Source organism: Carassius auratus, chromosome 11 (assembly GCF_003368295.1).
Source record: "Carassius auratus strain Wakin chromosome 11, ASM336829v1, whole genome shotgun sequence".
Lineage (NCBI taxonomy): Eukaryota > Metazoa > Chordata > Actinopteri > Cypriniformes > Cyprinidae > Carassius > Carassius auratus.
The window spans coordinates 17,597,930-17,618,428 of NC_039253.1; the positions used below are offsets into that span (position 1 = coordinate 17,597,930).

The 20,499-nt window shown below is 36.7% G+C and overlaps 4 protein-coding genes across 4 annotated transcripts in view; 1 reads left to right on the plus strand and 3 right to left on the minus strand.

The window, feature by feature from the left end:
* LOC113110604 (twinfilin-2-like) overlaps positions 1–717 on the minus strand; it is a 1,114-nt gene extending 397 nt beyond the window's left edge. Inside the window, exons 1-4 of the mRNA XM_026274717.1 lie at positions 556–717; positions 437–451; positions 315–356; positions 14–169 (exon numbers count right to left, since the gene is read on the minus strand). Coding sequence (XP_026130502.1) covers positions 14–169; positions 315–356; positions 437–451; positions 556–717 — 375 coding nt within the window. The remainder of the gene's footprint in view (positions 1–13; positions 170–314; positions 357–436; positions 452–555) is intronic.
* A 555-nt stretch (positions 718–1,272) lies between these two features.
* Positions 1,273–4,120, minus strand: LOC113110605 (twinfilin-2-like). The gene is made up of 4 exons (XM_026274718.1): positions 3,715–4,120; positions 2,910–2,987; positions 1,508–1,686; positions 1,273–1,347 (listed from the first exon to the last, which is right to left on the minus strand). Exons 1-4 carry the CDS (start codon positions 3,737–3,739, stop codon positions 1,273–1,275), a joined length of 357 nt encoding a protein of 118 aa, XP_026130503.1. The 5' UTR covers positions 3,740–4,120.
* Positions 4,121–5,438: 1,318 nt separating this feature from the next.
* LOC113111254 (mitochondrial RNA pseudouridine synthase rpusd4) lies at positions 5,439–9,787 on the plus strand. The gene is made up of 7 exons (XM_026275857.1): positions 5,439–5,736; positions 5,835–6,000; positions 6,331–6,535; positions 6,623–6,716; positions 7,423–7,573; positions 7,749–7,846; positions 9,196–9,787. The coding sequence occupies exons 1-7, from the start codon at positions 5,572–5,574 to the stop codon at positions 9,391–9,393; spliced, it is 1,077 nt and encodes a 358-aa protein (XP_026131642.1). The 5' UTR covers positions 5,439–5,571; the 3' UTR covers positions 9,394–9,787.
* Positions 9,788–10,364: 577 nt separating this feature from the next.
* LOC113111253 (glutamine-rich protein 1-like) lies at positions 10,365–18,629 on the minus strand. The gene is made up of 12 exons (XM_026275856.1): positions 18,463–18,629; positions 16,912–17,188; positions 16,742–16,822; positions 15,137–15,274; positions 14,357–15,058; positions 14,101–14,260; positions 12,582–12,736; positions 12,370–12,484; positions 12,182–12,290; positions 11,960–12,111; positions 11,386–11,476; positions 10,365–11,274 (listed from the first exon to the last, which is right to left on the minus strand). The coding sequence occupies exons 2-12, from the start codon at positions 17,158–17,160 to the stop codon at positions 11,085–11,087; spliced, it is 2,142 nt and encodes a 713-aa protein (XP_026131641.1). The 5' UTR covers positions 17,161–17,188; positions 18,463–18,629; the 3' UTR covers positions 10,365–11,084.
* Between the last annotated feature and the right edge of the window lie 1,870 nt (positions 18,630–20,499).

The window sequence follows — 20,499 nt, forward strand, 5'->3', positions numbered from 1 at the left end:
TGGCAGTCTGAACAAAACATTTTTTTGTATGTGTGTATGTGGAACTTACTAGTTGAATGTAATTGATGCGTCTGAGTTTAAGCTGCTGTAAAGCATGTTTAGCCTCCTCTTGCAATGGGAACGCCAAACCCTGCAAAGTCGGATTTTTACTGTCCACGCTGATTTCTGTCTGTATCCGAAACACACATAACAGAAAACAAGGATTTAATTATATATATATATATATATATATATATATATATATATATATATATATATATATATATAAACCTTCAATCTGTTACATTAACATGTATTTAGTTAGCTGAGATTACCTTTGCTTGTCCACTTATGGTGGCAACTCGTCTTCTCTCGTCCTGAATATAAAAGTACAAAAGTTTTTTGGAAATCCCCTTACTTACACACTTGAAAACAAAATCAGTCATAGTACACATACCTGTGCCACTTTGTCCTGTCAGGTGCGTTATTAAGAAATACATTATTATATAGATATTTAGGTAGTCAAACTGTCAGATAATGTTTGAGATACTGTATGAAGATTTTTGACCTCCTCACCTCTGTTATTTTAATCTGATGGAGCTGCTGCTCAGCAGTGGTGAGAGGAGCCAGACAGGAAGACGAGGTCAGGTGTCGTAGATAACCTTGGAAACAGACATCTTCCTGCAGATAAGAATAGTAAATATTGCTTAGTTGACAAATCATCACACCTTTAAACATGTGACCTAGAGAAACCTGAGCAAAGGTAAAGCAGAACAGTGCATCCTAGTGTGAAGAACACTTTAATATGAATAACTTTTTCCACCATGAAGAACCTTTTGTCCAGTGGAAAGTTTCCATGGATGTTAAAGGATGCCAATAAACCTTTTTAAGACATTCTATTCTGTTCTATTCTGAGTGGTTGACTGTGATTTCAGGCATCACATAATGTTGAATAATGAGCTCATATCTGGAATACTTGATTCTGATTGCTTAGAATATCTCAGAATATATGCAACCTGATTCACAAAAATGTATATCTTTTTATTTTTTCTATTTGCTCACAAAAACAAAAAGAACAAAGAAAACAGTTTGCCCCCAAAACACCCATGCAGCAGGGTCATTTAAATAATAATTAAAAAATAAAATAAAACAATAAATGTTAATTTTTTTTACATTGCTATGCATAAATGTAAATGCATATACTGTAATATACAGTTATAAAAAATTTCAAACTCCCTCTGTATTGATGTTGAAATAAACCCCTGCTACACACCTGGACTGTTCCCAAACAGTTCATCTTTCAGGTGACTTCCTCAACTCTTTCTTCAGTGTGGCACGGGTTGCAGCGTACACCATCTTTAACCTCACCTGTGTAGTGTGGAATGAATTGGTAATGGTCACATGGTCACATGGTAAAATGACTTTCAGCCAAGGGTTAAAGGGAACAGTATTTCAGTATTTATAGTGTATGAGGTGAGAGTTTGTATTGAGCATACACATTCAACTTTATCATGTGTTTCCTACTTACTGGTGACTGGTCTGGCGACCAAGAGATAAACAGCCACTCATATCCCAGCTGGTTCTGTGAGTCGAGGCGATAAAGGATATAGCAGGGTTCCAGACCGTCCAGTATGGGCAGGACACATGCGTCATAGTCCTGATCCCAGCTCTGACACACCTCTCTGTACGCTCCCAACACCAGCTGTTCTAAAGCACACACAGACATATACACACATACACACCTCATAACACACACCCTGACTACTTGCAGTAGTCCCTGATAAATGCACTGACTACCACTCTGGGTCCAAAAACAGCACAGTGCCATGTTATCATCACTAGCACTGCATGGATAACATTCCACAGACCAATTTATCTCAACATTTACTTTACATTCTTAAGAGTCAACAAGTGACTGAAATATATTTGCTAAGGTAAACATTTGTAGCCTTACATGGCAATAATCAAAACAAGTGTCAATTATTTTAAAAGATAGCAAAAGTACACTTTAAACAAAACATATATATGTTTGTTAGGTTTTAAATGATAAAACAACATCTAACTGATGAACACCATGTGAACCTAAGTGGTACCCCTTTGATAAAGTACACTTAAATAAATAACATTCTTTAATGTGAACGGAATGTACCGTTTCCGGACATTTAATTGCATGTTAATTACACTTAATGAAATTTATTATAATTTACATTTATATTACGTGCAATTAGTTGAACTTCAGAGTGCATTTTGAGTAGGACTAAGTACATAATTTTATGCAATTTCACAAATTAGATTTTTATTTTATTGTCCGCTACTTTTATTGCACTACAATTTAGTGTATGTAAAACAACACACTACATTTACATTTTTAATTAAGTAGTCCTTTATGATGTTAGTCAACACTCAACACATCAAAATAAGGGTACTTACTGAAATCATTACAACTTTCAAGAGACTTTCAAGAGATACTTTTAATTTGACATTACATGCACTTTTTAAAGAGTACTTAAAGAGTATTACAAAACATGATATTAAAAGTGTACTCACTTTAAATACACTAAGTGGCTATTTATTTCATTAATATTATGATTTTTAAAAAACATAATTTTAAGATTAGAATTACACTAAAATTTACATCTAATACAATCAAGTGCAGCTCATTTTTGACTCACAAATGTAATATTTAAGGATGACTTTTCTAAATGATCTGACAATATATGGTCTTCTAAGTAATAGTTTTAGAACTTAGTTTACTCTACAGTAGGTATTATTTTATTACAAATAATGTGAGGCCTGATTATTAATTGGAAAGCGTAAATAGCAGTAAACTAACCAAAAGCATAATCAAATATGTACTATGCTGTGGGTATTGAAATACTAATATTAAACTACATACACAAATGGCCTCACAAACAAATGCTTCTACTCACCGCTCCTTATAACAATCTTCACCACTCTGACAGCGCCCCTTCTCGCCTTCACGAGGAACTCTCTCAAGTCGGGAGTTGCTGGTTTCGGAAGAGAAGTATTTAACATATGAAAACAGAGACAGAGCCTAAGAATTAGTTTATGCCACAAACCTTTAATCATCATAAGAATAACGAGAGACGACCCCATTACACAGGCCTAGTATTTCATGTTATAAATTCTAACAAGACCAAGAAAATTGACTGAAACAGGAAATTTTACACTGCGGCCTGTGCCTCATTCTTGGCCTCACCATGGTAACAGGGCATCAGGGACTCATAAATGATGTAGGTGCAGGTGAGATGGATGAGGAACAGCGCTTCCGCCCCTAAAGCTTAATTACCTCTCATCATCATTCACATAAAACACAGCATAATATTATCTCTCTATTTTAAAGCCTATATAGACCACTATACTGTAGAACCATAATTGTGTTTGCTAAAATACAGATTTAAGCAGAGCTATCAACATTCCTTTTTTTTAATTGATAGTTCCCTTTGCCTGTAGTCGAACACATTTGCATATAGACTCCATGCGATTCTGAAAACGTTCAATGCCAGATTTGGGATGCGAAAGGCTCTAATCTAGAGCTTTTACAGGTTTATTCCAAAGGTCCTCTATTTCTACTTTTTGCATATCTTCATAGTATCCATTACACTTCTGATTCAAAATGCATGGTTTCTTTCACTAAAAGGAGAGGATAAATAATAAAATATAAAGTGATTTATTCTAAATTTTATAAATCTATATGGGATGCAGTGTACTTACCATGAATACCCGTCTGGTGCGACATCCCAAATCACCTCGATGGTCCAGCTCAGTCTGAATTCCTGTTGAAACTCCCACGTTGTCCTCCTTGTCTTCAGTGGCACTGCTATCTGTGTCCAGAAGTGTGGTCCAACTCACTTCCGTACAATGACATCAACGCCCCTTAAGCATCTTACCTGGGGAATCCTGTTTGAAACTTGATCTGCGGAACTGAGGAAGATGTGTAGCCTAATATTACACCTGTCAAGGGATGGGTTCCAGCACAGCCCCTATCAAGTATTATTCGTCCGTCAACGGTGGCACTTATGGGGTATAAAGTGGATGACAACATCTGATATCTGTGATGAGCTGAATGATGAAGCTGTAGTGTAGAATAAAAGGAAGTACCAGACTGAAAATGAGAGTCTGGACATCAATCTGTCTATCTCTGGTCTTCTACAAACAGTTATGCCACGCTCCATTTGTGAAAAGAAATAGCACATTATCACTCGCAAACATCGAAGACCTGATAGGAGCATATGAAGCAGTGGCCTGTGGGAGCTCAAATTCCACCGGGCTGTCATGAGATACCATGCAGGCGGCTGCTGACCCCCAACCAGCAGGACAGGCGGTTCATTTAGACAGCCTTGCCAGCTATCAAAAGACTATGTCAAACCGTAAGCTCACTCTCTTGACCACACTTGAGATCTTGCAGAAGGTTAATGAGATATGTTTCAGGGGAAATTATTGTGTTTTCTAAAAAGTGTTTCAGGGCTTTTTATTTCATTAGAGCATTTAACAGACAAAAAGGTTTAAATCTGATATAATGTATCTGTATAAAGACTGGAAGAGAGAGAACATACCTGTACGTTTTCTAGTGCTGGCTTCATGTTTAATTCACTCAGCTGTGAGCACAAACCCAGCCATTATTCATTATTCACACAAAGCCCTCCCTTCAAAGATGTATACACATTCTGCACACATAGATTCTCTTTCTTCTTCACACCACATATTTGTTATATGTCATACAGTACAACAGACTTGTCTGTATGCATTTCTAGACAATGTTTAGGAGGAATGTGCCCTATGTTTTCTCAGAACCCTTTAAGAAAGCATAAATTATAAACAATTTGCTGTTTTCTATATTGGCTACATTATCGCTGCATTATTTTAATGACTCGTGATGGTTTTTAGTGAATCAGAAACATATAATGTGCACATAGTCTATTTCTCTAACAAACTACTATTTTCGTGAATACTCTCATTCAAACCATTCTGGCAATGAAATAAGAGAACATATTTTTGTTTGTTTTGCATTTTTATATTGAATAGATTTATTTTATATCATTCTGCCCAATGCCTTTTATTTTAAATTGCACTAATGTCATCCATTAAAATGCATATTTCGGTGAAAAGAAATAGCTCAAAAGCTAAATTTAAAATTGTTTAATTTATTTATTTTATCTCGGTGACATTCATACATTTTCGCTCAAAGATACGTCTTAAAGTAGCTCATAGCCTATTTCTGACCAAACTCTCATATTCTGAATAATATTTTAGAATTTGGTATAATACGTTTTTTTAATAAAAAATTGATATGAGGGATGATTCATGAATTGAAAATGAATCGATAAATAAATCAAAAACGTACAGCATGAACAGTGTGAACACGCTGACCAATGACTTTTATTTTGAACTGATGTTTATTTTCACTATTACGTATTGCTCAGCTGTTCATTTTACTTGTGTGTTTAATGTCTTCTTGTTTACTCGGCTTTATCCCGTGATACTAACTTTTCAATCGGACAGTGAGTAATGTAAGATCACAGGCTCGGATTTGAGGAAAGAGAGCTGACTTTGAACTATTCATCTGTGAAAATGCGACATGCACGTGGGGTGACATTCACCATGCTCGTGAGAGCGTGTGCCACCGCTTCAAAGACGGAGACCGTCGCCACTAACGGGAAAGCAGGACTTAAAGCAGCAGATATCGCGAAAAGACTCCGGGGTGAACACGAAAAACAAACAAATGACAAAAAGGAGGTTAGCTACGTTTGTTTATGTCTGTAAATTGCGTTTTGACTAAAGTGACTTTATGTGCAACCATTTGGGTTCCGTGTTTTTTTCGTTCCTCTCCAAAGGTTCCGGTGTCACCTCTTCAAAACAGAGTAAACGAACTCAAACAGTTCTCTCAGCAACTACAATCTGTTCATCCAAGTGTGCTCGTAAAAGCTCTTTACAGGGGCCTGCTTTATCAAGACCAAAACATAATCGCAATAAATAAACCATACGGCGTGCCTCTCTATAGTAAGTATTTGACTTCTCTTTAATCCTCTCATATTTATTTATTTTTTGATCATTTAGGTTTATATAGTAAATGCAACAAAAAATTAGAAGTTGCATATCATTCTGATAAAGTAAAAAAAAAAAAAAAAAAAAAAAATATATATATATATATATATATATATATATATATATATATATATATATATATATATATATAAAATCAAAAGACCACCAAATTGGCTTAAGTCCATTTAAGTACATACCTGATAATACGAGTCTTACATGATCTCACAATAAAGGTCTTTGGATATACTAATGTACTTATCAATTTTCCTTGTTCAATTCTCATAGATGTAGATGGCATCAGAAACAGCATAGTAGAATGTCTGCCTTTGCTAGCAAAGTTAACTGATGGCATGCAGGCAGGAGCACAGCTGCACCTTTGTCATAGCCTGGAAAAAGAAAATACTGGAGTTCTGATCCTGGCTAAAACAGAAGAAGCTGCTGAACATGTCCAAACACTCATCAGATCACACAAAGTGGAAAGGAAATACTTGTAAGATTAACTTTAAAACCATTATTTGTTGCCTGTCTTCAGTTGGATGCAATTTAACTTAAACATAATCCCACTTATTTTGTTCAGGGCAGTCACTGTAGGTGTGCCCGTTCCATCCGAGGGAGTGATTGACATTCCCATTATAGAAAAGGAGGTCATGGGGCCTCAGCCACATTTTAAGGTAACATAGTATTGTTTTCATAAAAAAAAATTCTTATTTTAACCTGTTCTTAAAAACCATATGATGAGGAGATTTTAATTAAGATGCTCACCCTCAGGCCATCCAAGATGAGTTTTGTTTCTGATTTGGAGAAATGTATGCATTGCATTACTTGCTCACCAGTAGGTCCTCTTCAGTGAATGGGTGCCATCAGAATGCGAGTCCAGACAGCTGATTTAAAAAATCACAATTTTCCACAAGACTCCCATCCATCACTTAACATCTTGTAAAGGGAAAAGCTGCATGTTTGTAAGAAAGAAATCCATCATTGTGATGCTTTTAACTTCAAACAAGTGCATCACCGTATTTTATCCATTGAAAAACTTGTCTTCTCTGACTCAGGAGTGAAATATCGACAGATCAAATACTATTTTCCCGGGGAACCGTTATTATGGATCATAGACTTTTGACCAGAGGTGTCAGTTTTACATTCAAACAACGCAGCATTTCACATCACATAAGGTTGGGAAGGGAGTGATATGGATTATTGTGATGTTTTTATCAGCCGTTTGGACTCTCATTCTGACGGTGCCCGTTCACTGCAAAGGACCATTGGTGAGCATGAACTTGAAGTATAATGTATTTAAAAAACAGATTTTTAAGAATAGGATCTCCTCCAGTTTTCTTACTTTACTAGAATTGAAGTATTTATGTGTATTCTGCTCAGATGGGTCTGAGCCCGTTGTTCAAAGTGAGTGAGGAGGGAGATGGGGTGACCAGGGTAAGAGCTCATCGACAGGCACACAGCGCAGTCACACAGTATCGGGTTCTGGACAGCTACGGTGGCTGCAGCTTGGTGGAACTGCAGCCTGTCACAGGTAATGACTGACCATGACATGTTAAACCCATACCTGACTCCTAACTGTGCCCTGTATACACTAATTATCTTAAATGTTGCTAGGCTTACCCATATATAATGTAACATTGTGTTTTGATTTATGTAAAAAAGAAGACATTTAAGCATATGATGACCAGAACCAATGTGTTTTTTAGGTGTGAAAAACCAACTTCGTGTGCACATGGCTCTTGCTTTGACCTGCCCCATTCTTGGAGACCACAAATATGCTCACTGGGACAAACTAGCACCACAGGTATAATAAATACTAGTGTTGTAGCATTGGTTTCTTATATGAACCTATGCTACTATTCAAAAGATTTTTTTTTTTATGTTTTCGAAAAACAAAGAAATCTCTTATTCTCACCAAGGCTGCATTATTTGATTAAAAAAAAAAAAAAATAAAAAAAAAAAATATATATATATATATATATATATATATATATATATATATATATATATATATATATATATATATATATATATATATATTATAATTGTGAAACATCATTGGAATTTAAGACTGAGGTTTTCTATTTGAATATATTTTAAAGTGTAATTTATTTTATGTACTGGCAAAGAAGAATTTTTAAGCATCATTACTAAAGTCTTCAGTGTCACATGATCCTTCAGAAATCATTCTGATATGCTGATTTGCTGTTCAGGAAACATTTCTTATTATTATCAATGTTGAAGACAGTTGTGCTGCTGAATCCATTTTTCATGATGCTTAAATGAATAGAATTTTCAGAAGAACATAATTAATTTGAAATTAATTAAATTAATTAAGATGAATAAGAAAATGTTTTTAATGTTACTTTTGATCAATTTAATATACAGTACAGACCAAAAGTTTGGACACCTTCTCATTCAAAGAGTTTTCTTTATTTTCATGACTATGAAAATTTTAGATTCACACTGAAGGCATCAAAACTATGAATTAACACATGTGGAATTATATATGGAATTATATACATAACAAAATGTGTGAAACAACTGAAATTATGTCATATTCTAGGTTCTTCAAAGTAGCCACCTTTTGCTTTGATTACTGCTTTGCACGCTCTTGATGAGCTTCAAGAGCTAGTCACCTGAAATGGTCTTCCAACAGTCTTGAAGGAGTTCCCCGAGAGATGCTTAGCACTTGTTGGCCCTTTTGCCTTCTGTCTGCGGTCCAGCTCACCCCTAAACCATCTCGATTGGGTTCAGGTCCGGAGACTGTGGAGGTCAGGTCTTCAGGCCTTCAGTGTGACTCTACAATTTTCATAGTCATGAAAATAAAGAAAACTCTTTGAATGAGAAGGTGTGTCCAAACTTTTGGTCTGTACTGTATCTCTTCCAAAGAAAAAAAATACTTGCGGATCCCAAACTTTTATACAGTATTGTATTTGATGATTAGAGGTGTTTTTAATGAGCACTTGCTTAACCCAAGATTTAGATACACAACCCATTCAAGTCTAAGTCCAGTTTTACTACAGTATTCAGTCTATTATCACAGTTAGTGTTGTGTTAATGAATAATCAAGAGGTGGTGTAGTGTTTTGAGACATGACTCATTGTCACGTTTGAAGACTGACCACACGAGGGTCTCACATTTCGATTACAGAAGCTGCCAGAGGGCGTACTGCGCCGGCTGGGCCTGGTGCAGAGTAAAACACGATACCTCCCTCTACACCTGCACTCCCGAAGGATCGTCCTGCCAGGAGTCAAAGGTCACAGTGACATCACAGTGTCCTGTCCCCTTCCTAAGTACTTCACCAACACGTTAAAGAGACTACAGATCCCACTACCAGGAAAAGAATGAGATGGATCACAGCTAGCAACCTTATTTGAAAACGTATTACATTTGTATTTAGAGAAGAAAGTGGGGTGGGTTTGATTATGACTGTAGAAAAGGTCATGTACAAAGCGGACTTTACATTGTTGTTTATTCGAAATGTTGTTGTTTTTTTGTCCAGACTTTGTAATAAAAGAACATTGAAAGTGTTTTATGAAGAAAAATTATATCTCTGCTTCACCTGTGAATTACATGATGAATGTCCATATTAGGGTTCCACAATATACATGTTATACATGTACCATGTAATTTATCAGCCAACATTAGAATTTTAAATAATCATTATTGGTTGATGTTGTTTATTTAATTGTGAATACACATTTGCCCTATTATTAAATTTATATCACTATCTTCTAAGACAAAATTTGAATGTCCTGATTTCAGACTTTTTATTATAATGTTGTGATACCTAAATTCACATGTAGCATCTAAAGCCGTGGTAATCTCAAACTTTTTGTTTCCAACAATAGAAGGCCCAGTGGCCTTTTCCAAAAGATTAAGGATAAGAATTTGAAATAATTCTTTAATTTCTAACCGATAAAAACAGGTCTAGAAATATAACTTTAAAAAAAATCTGGCTTCAAGGTTTTGGATAGTCAGAATCCAGCTTCTTCTAATATACTTCAGTGGTTTAATGAATGGTTTGCCTTTTTAAATTAATCACTTGAAGGTTTGCTGGTTGAGGAACTTTATTTTATTTTTTCTTATTTAGGGGGCAAAATTAGTATAGCATTTTAATAACATGAACATTTTAATACCAGCATATCTCTTATGGAAATTCTTTACTAAATAATTGTTGCATTCACTAATGCATCTAATAATAGTTTTGTGAACTCCTTGTGCAGAAATGTATTCCGTTTCTGTCATGAGGCCCGCTTGTGCTTGTCTGACAGAACTGACCAGCGACTGCAGAAAGGGTCAAAGACGACACATACAGGTAATTCACTGTACAAAAAGGCATGTTTGAAAACACAGGCTTCAGTTCTCCAGCACCACTATCATAACAATACATATCAGGTTACCATAGATGCATGTATGTGTGTGTGTATATATATATAAAATAATAAAAACAGAACCAAAAAGTCTTCATATATATAATACACTCCTCAGGTATGTGAACTCTGCTACTGCAAGCTCCTGGGGGTGAGCGGGGTTGTGTTAAGTGTTATGGATGGATGAAGCCATGTTTTTAAATGTGTTTACACCTGACCATCACATGGTGTTCCAGTCCACTGCCAATAATCACAAACGTTTAGATTGCGGTCTTAAAAACCACCAGATCCTTACAGTTCTGCACTTAAAGAAAATAAACTGAGAGGACAGTGGGAAGAAAGATGGAGAGTAACATACATGGCAGAAAGAGAAAATGCACACATCAAGGGATCTGGGCAAATGCATTTCAATGGTCATCAGAGGAACAAACAGAAATAGTTCCTGTATCTAAAACAAAAAAAAGGCTTGTATGCATGTCCAGTTCATTGAAAACCCCTCTTGAACCTCTTCGCTCTCCTTTTAATCATGGGTGAAATACAAGGAGACGCTGCAGAGGCTATTTGATTCAGTCTCTTGAAAAAGGAGAGGGTGGTGGCATGATGGAGCGCTGGAGAAAGCCTCTCTCTTATTCCATCTTGCTTGCTTTTGCTTGCCCTCTTATTTTCTCATTGTACGTTGGCCTGCGCAATGGAGATTATCTCCTGGATTTCCCGCACCATCATGATGCGTGTCAGCATGTGCTCCAGCTGCTCGCTCGTGATTGGCTGAGTGGAGTACCAAATAGGGCTGTTGGGTGCCACAACAGGCTCTGGTGTCAGGTAATAGGTATCATTACGACCCTTAGCAGTCTGAGGGCTGTGGACAGACAAAAAAAATTTGAAAGATACAGAAAAGGTGCGTTTTATTTATAATGATAAACAATTGCACCAGCTATTGCATTAGCATATGATAAAATCAGTGGCTCACCATTTGAAGAGATAAAAGTCATAGAGCTTGATGGGACAACGCAACGGGTTCTCTGGGTCCTCTGCCTGCTCTGCGTACATGTCATCTGTCACTAGAACAATAAAAGATTTGATTTATGACTTCCCACAGTTTTTGACTTTCTATAACTCTTCCATTCATTTGTTCAAGGCAATTATAAATCTCTATCTCACACACAAAGGACTAGATTTTTATTTTTCTGTTGCAATAATATTTTGTGATTTAATTGAATATACAATGTAGTGTCTAATTTTCAAGATATATTATCAAGTTTCCAGTATTACATGCGGTTACTCTATATATAGCTTCCTCTATACATAGCTATTGCATTGGCTGAAATCCCATATTGGTTGATCACTGATAACTGTATAACTTTGGAAATGTTTCAACATCAAGCAGCTCAACATTTTTTAACACTGATAATACTTGTTACTGATTATTGAAAGATCATATATCTATACATAAATGCGGCCCTGGAGAGCATAGTACACAAGGGTAAAATGTATATTTATCTTGTAACATTTGAAAACATCTTATTTTGTGGCTGCCTCCTAACCTTTCTGTCCAACATGGTGTGGCCCGACTCCTTTCAGGTAGCGGATGCTGGTGCTCTTGTCTTTAGGGTTGGTGGGATTCTTTTTGGTGTGTCTGAGCACTTTGGAGAAGGCCACTTTCATATGCTGCTCCACTGTGGTCAAGTGGAAGTACCTGTGCAGAGCAACAATATTATAACCCCTGAGCACTCATTGCCATCATTTCTGAAGAGAAGGAGACTGACTTGGTGTTGAAGTACATCAGTGTAGTGAGGAGAGTGGATGGAGAATGAGCTCCCAGCTGCTTACACTCCCACAGCATCTCCTCTGTCACGTGACTTGGGATAATGTAGCCTGGCAAATACAAAGGCAATTAACATGAATTTTCCAAAACACAAAGGACGTCACTTAAAAACACACACAAACATCTTACCAAGAGGGTGAATGCTGGGCCTCCACTCTTCAAGAATTGTGTGTAAACACTGACAAAACCGGCTGTAGTACTGATCAGAAAAGATATCGTCTACTCTGCCGTTCTCAAACATGTACTGTACAAAACAAAAAAAAGAGAAGGAAATCAGCTTATGCAAACTAATGATACAACATGATCATCAGAAATAAAAAATATGAAGACAACAGACATACTTTCTGTATGCATAAAAATACATAGTATAGTGAATCAGGTTCAAATGGCTCCCCCTCCAGCCCACGAGCCTCTTGGGTCATCAAAGACAGAGCCAAATTCAGCTCGCCCACTGAACTGGACACAAGATCATCCTGGAAGCGCAGCGGCTGTCGACCTGCAGACACAGACATTCATCTTGCTGCAAATAAACACCACTAGATGCTTAACAGAAACCGTTTTGACCATGCATTATATTTGGTAAAGAGATCTTTTAAGACCTACATAAAATTAAACATGTAAGCAATTTTGCAAAATAAATAAACCATATACACTACTGTTAGAAAGTTGTGTTTTTTTTAAATAAGTCTCCTTTTCTCCCTAAAGGTTGCATTTATTTGATAAAAAATGTATTAAAACAGCAAAATTTTGAAATATTACAACTAAAAATAATTTGTTTTATTGTAATTTATTCTTCCTGATTATTCATTTCTTAAACTTTCTTTAAAAAACGGATCACAAAAAAAATAAAACAAAAATAAATAAAAAAACCTTTTGAAAGCATGTTTTCTACTACAGTTTTTAGCTGAATAAATACATGAACTGCATTTTTTTTACATGTGGCAAACAACACAAGTCTTCTATTTCTATACTATTCAAGATATTTAAAGAAAGAACTGTATGACTGAACTACTGATAACAATAGTACCAACTACTGACCCAATTCTGTATCCAAGTGCTGAATGGTAGCTGCTTTAATGCTTACATGCATGTGTGCACACGATTACAAATGCATTACAGTTATTGCTTCATTAGTGACATGTTAAAGTGGATCTATTATAGAAAATTTACTTTTGTATTGTTTTTGAACATAAATGTGTGTCAGCAATGTGTGTACACAACCACCCCTAATGTGATGTTTGTGTGTTTTTGCAGTTTTTAGAGTCTATACACCATAAGATGTGAAAGGGGACTCCCGTGACGTGCCATCTGACACTGTGCTCAGAAAACTCTATATCACAAGTTTAAACTTATATGGTTTTAAAACGTGTGCAAATAATACATTTAAATTATGTCAGAGCGTGAACATGATAAGATTTGATAATCATGAGCAAACAGTTGATTTGTATTGGCAGATTATGAAGGCAGTAGCTGTAAAGGCACAGCCATGTTCTGGAAAAGTGGGCGGGGAGCAGCAGCTAATTTGCATTTAAAGATACATACACAAAAAGAGAATTTTTTTTCTTCCTGTTAAAAATGGTCTTTCTTAGCATGGAATGATAAATGATCTGTGGGCTATTTTGAGCTAAAACTTCAAAGACACATTGGACATCTTGTGAAAGGATCTTGCATCATAATAGGTCCCTTTCAAATATTGCATTAAATCACTGCGTGTGTTCCAAAGCTGTGGTATCAAATATGGAATCAAGAATCATAAAATGACACTCATATTGCTATTGCCTACTAAAATTCAAATCTAGTAACAATCCTAAATTCAGCAGTGGTATAAAGACAGAGGTAGCGATGAAAAAATTAACTCACGTCCTATAGGTGCCAGCTTATTTTGTTCATTCTTGTCAAGCTCAGCATTTTTGCGCTGAACCCACAGCCTCCACACTTCCAGCCCTTCCTCAGGCTTCAGTGTGTTGGGGAGGATCAGCTCTGGAGGAGGTTCCACCTGTGGTTCTGCCTCTGTCTGCGCCTGAAAACACAGAAAACCATCATTGCCAAATGACCTGAGACAGGCTGGGGGTTATGAATCCTTAAGCATGCCGTATTCCTCATAGAATGTGTTCACCTGCAGGTGGAGCTCTCCATCCTGTATGTGTTGCTGCTGTTGCTGCGGATCCCATATGTGCAAAGCCTGCGTCGTCCCAGAGTAAGCACCCCCTACAGTCTGCACTGCTACAGGGATGTGAATGTTTCCATTCATAAACTGCGCTGGGAACAGTGAATGTACAACCTCTTCCTGAGTGGTCACTCCTGAGCCAGACACTGGCACAGCCACCGCACCGGCAGCCTGAGATCCACCGATTACCATCTTGTCCTTGTCTTTATCAGTAGGTGAGGCCTGTACCTGTACGGTGCTGTAGGCCTCCTGAGGGATGGCGATGTGGGCCACACCTTGCTGCTGTGGGGTAGAGTACACAGGTATGGTCCAGGTCTCACCGGCTGGGCCTGTGATGGTACCAGTGGCGCTGTAGAGATGGGTGCTATCAACGGTCAGCAGGTCTGGTCGAAGTGACAAGTAGCCCTGCTGCTGGCCCTGTGGAATGGCCAATACAGTAGCCAGCTGCTGCCCTTGAGGAAGCGAGTAGGACACAACTGTTGGGACATCCACCTTGCGTTTCTTTGCAGGCTGTAGTACAGCAGGTGAGCCTCCTGGTCGCCGCTCTGCCTCCCTGGGGGAGCCTTGCTGCTGAGGAGGGGACAGAGCCTCCACAGTCTGGATCTGAATCTGCTGACCTCCAGCAACCGCTGCCACCAGTTGGGCTTGGAGCTGTGAATCAAATACACATTATGATTAGAATCTAAAATGCATAAATATAGAAGCCGATCATGTATTGGTTTGCATTACCTGTTGTTGTTGTTCCTCGGTGAGTTCTCCCTGTTGAACCAGCTGTGTAGTGGTAACTCCTTGTAGCTGCTGTTGGGTGGGAGAGGCCACCTGAAGTACCTGACCAACTGTCTGACCCTGCTCCCCCTGGATCTGCACCTGCCAATGAAGAGATGGAGAGCTATTTAGATCAGGGCTCAATAAAAAGCACATCCTGCTAATCTGGAATAAGGCCTCAATCTTGTTTTGCCATGCATGTTTTCAGTCTCCTGGAAAAGTGTGTTTATGAATACGTAAAATTCAAAGGTTGGTATATATGGAAAACTTTGGGGGAAAAAACCTAATACACTGATTTAGTGTTCAATTAACATTTCTTAAAATCTGAAAGGATCCTCAAACGGAAACAGTGTGTATCGCTTCAAGAAAACAATCATAGATTTGCGTTTTGTTTTACTTTTATATTTACCTATTCTTCATTCATTCATCAATTCATTTATAATCGTTTAATCATTGTATTATTCCATTTAATCATATAATCAATTATACTAATTATTTTAACTGTTTACGGTATATACTAATTTCATTAATTTATTCACTGATCAGTCTATTATTTATTCTATATTATTCTATCATTCCTCTTAGTTGATAGAAGGCTGTTAAAACAGTTTTGGGTGCCAGACAAGGCTGTTCACGGATTTTGGGTAGACAATTTTGCTGATCTGGCGTCCGAGGCTAAATCTAACACATCAATGTTTGTTTGTTTTTTTCCCTAAAGTTTCTTTAAAAATATTAATTCTGAACTACTTTCAAGTATTTATTTCTTCAGCAACAAAATATCTGACTTAAATTTGTTCCTTAAAGTTATACAAATACTTTAAATGTTATTTGTTTCCTATAGAAAAAAAAAAAAGACTTGGCAAGACGCTGCCAGTGAGTTCAAACTACATTCACACTGCATTTGAGATGCCTACAAATTCTACTATGATGCTTATAATGTAAGCAGCTCCAAAGCAATCATGAGGGCAACTAGCTTCACTACAAATCGATTTTGAAATATTTCCAGAGTTACTGATTTTTCTGTGGTGAACAGACATTCTATCTACAGGCTGTATAATAAACACAACTGGTTGCACCAGCCATCATACCTGAAACTCATGATCTACGCTTTAACAAAATATCAAAGATGACATTTACACTCCCTTCAGAGGAAAAAAATCCCCCTGGTAGTTTGAAGCTTTTCATTATTCTCGTTAAGGACCTAGAAAACTCAATTCTTTAACCCAAATCTTGAATGTCTAAAGTGTCATATCATTCTAAACCTTACTGTTAAACACAATAGAAGATATTCTGAAAGAGTTTTTTTTTTTTTTTCCACATACTGGACATCAATAGTCACTAAAACTGCCTGGCTACCAAAATTCTTAAAAATAGCTTGTGTGTGTGTATTCTTTAGAAGAAAGTTAATCATACAGCTTTGTAATTACATGAGGGTGAATAATGACAAGAATGACAATTTTCATTTTTGGCCAAACTATCCTTTTAACCCAACAACCACGGTAAATGTTGTATAACTGGCCTGCATGTAAGACACACAAAAACAGAAACAAAAAAAATACAGATTCAAACCTGTACTTGGATCTGCTGCTCAGAAGCTTGATGCACAGCTGCAGCTAGCTGGGGGGAGATCTGTGTAGATGTCACCTGGACCTGTTCAGAGGTGAAGCAGAAACTGACTACAATTTTTTGCTGTTTAAATCACAACTAAAATGACAACTAAAAAGGGACTATTTTCGTACCGGACATGCCAGCTCCAACAAAGATCCCGCCACCTCTGTGCTGTCCGTGTAGATGCAGTTGGCCCCCTGCTGGTACACCATAGTGGTGGTGGTGCCGCTGGTCTGCTGACTGAACTCCTGCAGAACCTCCGGGCCTTTGGAGGCCAGCGACTCCAGAAACTCTTTCATGCGATGCTGAGGTATAGTGCGTGCCTTTTGCCGCACATACTCGTCGAACGAGATCGCACCGCCTTCAATGGGCTCATTCATGACAGGTCAATCCACCCTGCACAAGAGCCTGGAACACAAATGGCATGAACACAACAACAATCAAAATTTTATTTAAAAAATGAGAATATATAGAGAAAGACTGATTATGACGGTCAGAAGATAAACAGATGTCAAATTTGATTTCACACACCAGATTTTAGGTAATGTCAAGGTAATATAACAAGAAGTATAATTTTTTTGTAGATTACATTTTTTTATTTATAAGCTTGCTTTTTTTTACATAACAGTTAATACATGTGTAAACTTGTAATTACAGTCTGTGAAACAAATATGGCATTATTATTCTATTAATGACAGGTAATTTATGTTTATATGAATTATTAGCATAGAATCAACCATATAGATGAACAGAACCAAAAGCTTAAAGGCACATGAGGATAGTGAGCCTGAAAAACAGTAATAAGATATTTTTCATCACTGCTATGTTTACATTGGCATATGAAGCATTCACTCTCTGCACAATGCAGCATCCCATTCAACAACAAACATATCAAATCTGCATGTATCCTTTTGCAGTTTAGATTAAATTGTATAAGCCGGAGGTTTAAGGTGTTTCGTATAATTTGGTAATGATGAAGAGCTCTGCGTTTAAAGCATTCAGACAGAAACTGCCTCTGCTCTTGCTGGACTTTGGACCCCTCGAGCAAAATAAATGAGTTGATTTGAGGTTGCTCTCAAATTACAAAGCCCACCTCATTCTGAATGATGAAATAGGTCATTTTTAATTAATACACATAAGCAATAATTATAATTGTATGTGACTGTAAGCCAGCTCTGCATATAGTCAATCACACACTGGACCACTCAATGCTTTTGCCTCGAAAACATGCTAGCATCAATGCTAACTCGCTAACCTTTGTAATATGAACCTTCATATTCCCCATAAAAAGGTGCAAGGACCTGCATTACGACACTAAATTAATGTATGACACGCCGCTATGAGATATTAGTCATTATTCCCGCAGTAAATGTGGCAACGCGCGCGCAGCTGTGTAGCTAACGTGAGCTCGCGTGCTAATCGTCCCATGCTACCTTAAATAAAACCCAAAGCAATTTCCGCCAAAACACGCCGTTCAAAAAACTAAAACCCAGTAAAGCTGAACTAAAGCTGGCTGTGCACATGTAAAGTCCGTTTACATTGCTACAACTCGTTATTTTGCACTCAAATACATTTGTCATTATTTTAGTCATACGATTTATGTCGTGCCGTGTGCTTATTCTGCTACACATATAAATAAAACGTGTTAAACCCCGCCAAGGCCGGTTGCAAACATGTCCTACCGTATTGAAAAATACAAAAACGCGCTGCTTGGACGGCTCGGATGGCTGAAAATGTTGTTTTTGAACAATAGTGTTTGCGATAGAGCTGACGGAAGTAGGCCTGGTGTGACAGCGCTAGACCCCGGGCTGTCCTGTAGCATGAAGCTCCCCCTTCCGGCTCCACCGCTACAGCAAGCACAGTCACAATGCCTTGGACGTGGAGCACAGGGTTGCCAGACTATGCTATATAAAATAAAAAAAATGCATTATTAAAATCCAGGTTTGTAGTGTTAATGAGAAAAATACACAAGGTGTATTGATAAGGGACCCATATATGCTGGCCAATAATAAACTGAGAAATCGATAAATCAATTAATCAGTAACATAAGGGTAAAAAGAAAACAAAAAGAACAATTTAATTCAAACTGAAGAACAACGAAAATAGCTTATAAAATTAAATTATAATAAACCATTAATAAATGGACAAATTGAAAATACAATATATAATTAAAAAATTTATAACACAGACATTACATTTACATTATATTTTACATTTAGTCATTTAGCAGATGCTTTTATCCAAAGCGACTTACTAAAGAACAACAAAAATAGTTTATAAATCACATTATAATAAACCATGAATAAATGGACAAATTGAAAATACAATATATAATTCAAAAATGTATAACACATACATTACATTTACATTATATTTCACATTTAGTCATTTAGCAGATGCTTTTATCCAAAGCGACTTACAAATGCAGACAACAGAAGCAATCAAAATCAACAAACAGCCTATGTAATAGCTGTGACAAGTCTCTTTAAGTCTAACACAGTATAAAGAGAGGTTTTTATTTAATAAATAAAAAGACAACAAGTCAAAGGAATAGAAAAAGAATAGAGAATGCTAATGTTAGAGGGTATTTTTTATAATAATAAGAAAAAAAGGAGTTTAAATAGAAATAGAATAGATGTTGCAAGTTTTAGAGGGTCAGGTGTTGCTTTTTTATTTATTTATTTTTAGATATAAATAAAAAAGAAAACAAACAAATAAAATAGAATTAGGAAAGAGAGTGCTAGAGTTACTGGCATTATTAATATAAGAATATCCTTAAGAATTCTAAACTAAACTATTATATTGTTAGGTTTCAGTCTTTATGTATGGTTTATCTTTACACAGGTATCTTTAGATCATCAAATTGCTGACCATTTATTATTATTGAGTTGGTGATATTTCATAAATTCACTCAGTGGTTGGTCACTTTATCACCCTTTAGGGACAAAATGCCAACAGGCTCAAAAGTTATATGTTATTTGGAATACGTCCAAAAATACAAAAAGCAACATATGTCTAATCATTTTTTTTAAGTCCGCTTATAATTAGCGGATATGGCAACACTGCACGGGTACGCGCACTCCTTATGTAGGCTATGTCATTTTACATTAAACGGTTTCACAGGAACAGAAAGAACATACCTACTACGCTGTACCTTTTTTACTGCTGCTAAACTTATACATTAATATGTTGAAGCTCATTGTAAAAGACTGTTGGGTAGGCTACTTTAAAAAGAGGTCAATTAGATGCGACTTGCCCATGTATTTATTTTCCATACTCTTTGTGAAACAACTGCTTTTGATTTCAATGTAAAATAGTTTATTTTTAATTAAAGTATGTTACTAAAGAAATATAGGCTATAGAAAATAATTACAGCAGAATCCTTTCGAACGTATTTTATGTATTTTAATTACGTTTCGTATCGTTATGTGCGTAACAGCGCGAGATAAAGTCATTCTGTATGTCAATTCGGCGTGCTTGTGCCTTTAAGCGGAGCTTTATTCGCTCCAGTCCGCCTTAAAGCGCTAAGCATGTGTCTGTGAGGGCCTCCCCCTGATCGCCCTGCAAAAGCCTGCCTGACTGAGCTCTTAAGGTGGACCGGGTGAGATATGCTGTATATCGCTTAATCATATGACTGTTATGAGTTCAGAAAGAGTTAATTCCCACGGTCTTTCTCTTACCCCAAGAATGACCCTGTTCCATAATTTGGATAAACATAT

Coding starts and splice junctions, on each gene's coding strand:
- LOC113110605 (XM_026274718.1), bottom strand. CDS start 3,739: ATGTCGCACCAGACGGGTATTCATG. Junction 2,988..3,714: donor GCACCAGACGGGTATTCATG/GTAAGTACACTG, acceptor TTCCGAAACCAG/CAACTCCCGACTTGAGAGAG. Junction 1,687..2,909: donor GAAGATTGTTATAAGGAGCG/GTGAGTAGAAGC, acceptor TGTGTGCTTTAG/AACAGCTGGTGTTGGGAGCG.
- LOC113111254 (XM_026275857.1), top strand. CDS start 5,572: ATGCGACATGCACGTGGGGTGACATTCACCATGCTCGTGAGAGCGTGT. Junction 5,737..5,834: donor AAACAAATGACAAAAAGGAG/GTTAGCTACGTT, acceptor TCCTCTCCAAAG/GTTCCGGTGTCACCTCTTCA. Junction 7,574..7,748: donor GGAACTGCAGCCTGTCACAG/GTAATGACTGAC, acceptor TGTGTTTTTTAG/GTGTGAAAAACCAACTTCGT.
- LOC113111253 (XM_026275856.1), bottom strand. CDS start 17,160: ATGAATGAGCCCATTGAAGGCGGTGCGATCTCGTTCGACGAGTATGTG. Junction 15,059..15,136: donor CCGAGGAACAACAACAACAG/GTAATGCAAACC, acceptor TTTGATTCACAG/CTCCAAGCCCAACTGGTGGC. Junction 12,737..14,100: donor TAAGCTGGCACCTATAGGAC/GTGAGTTAATTT, acceptor CTGTGTCTGCAG/GTCGACAGCCGCTGCGCTTC.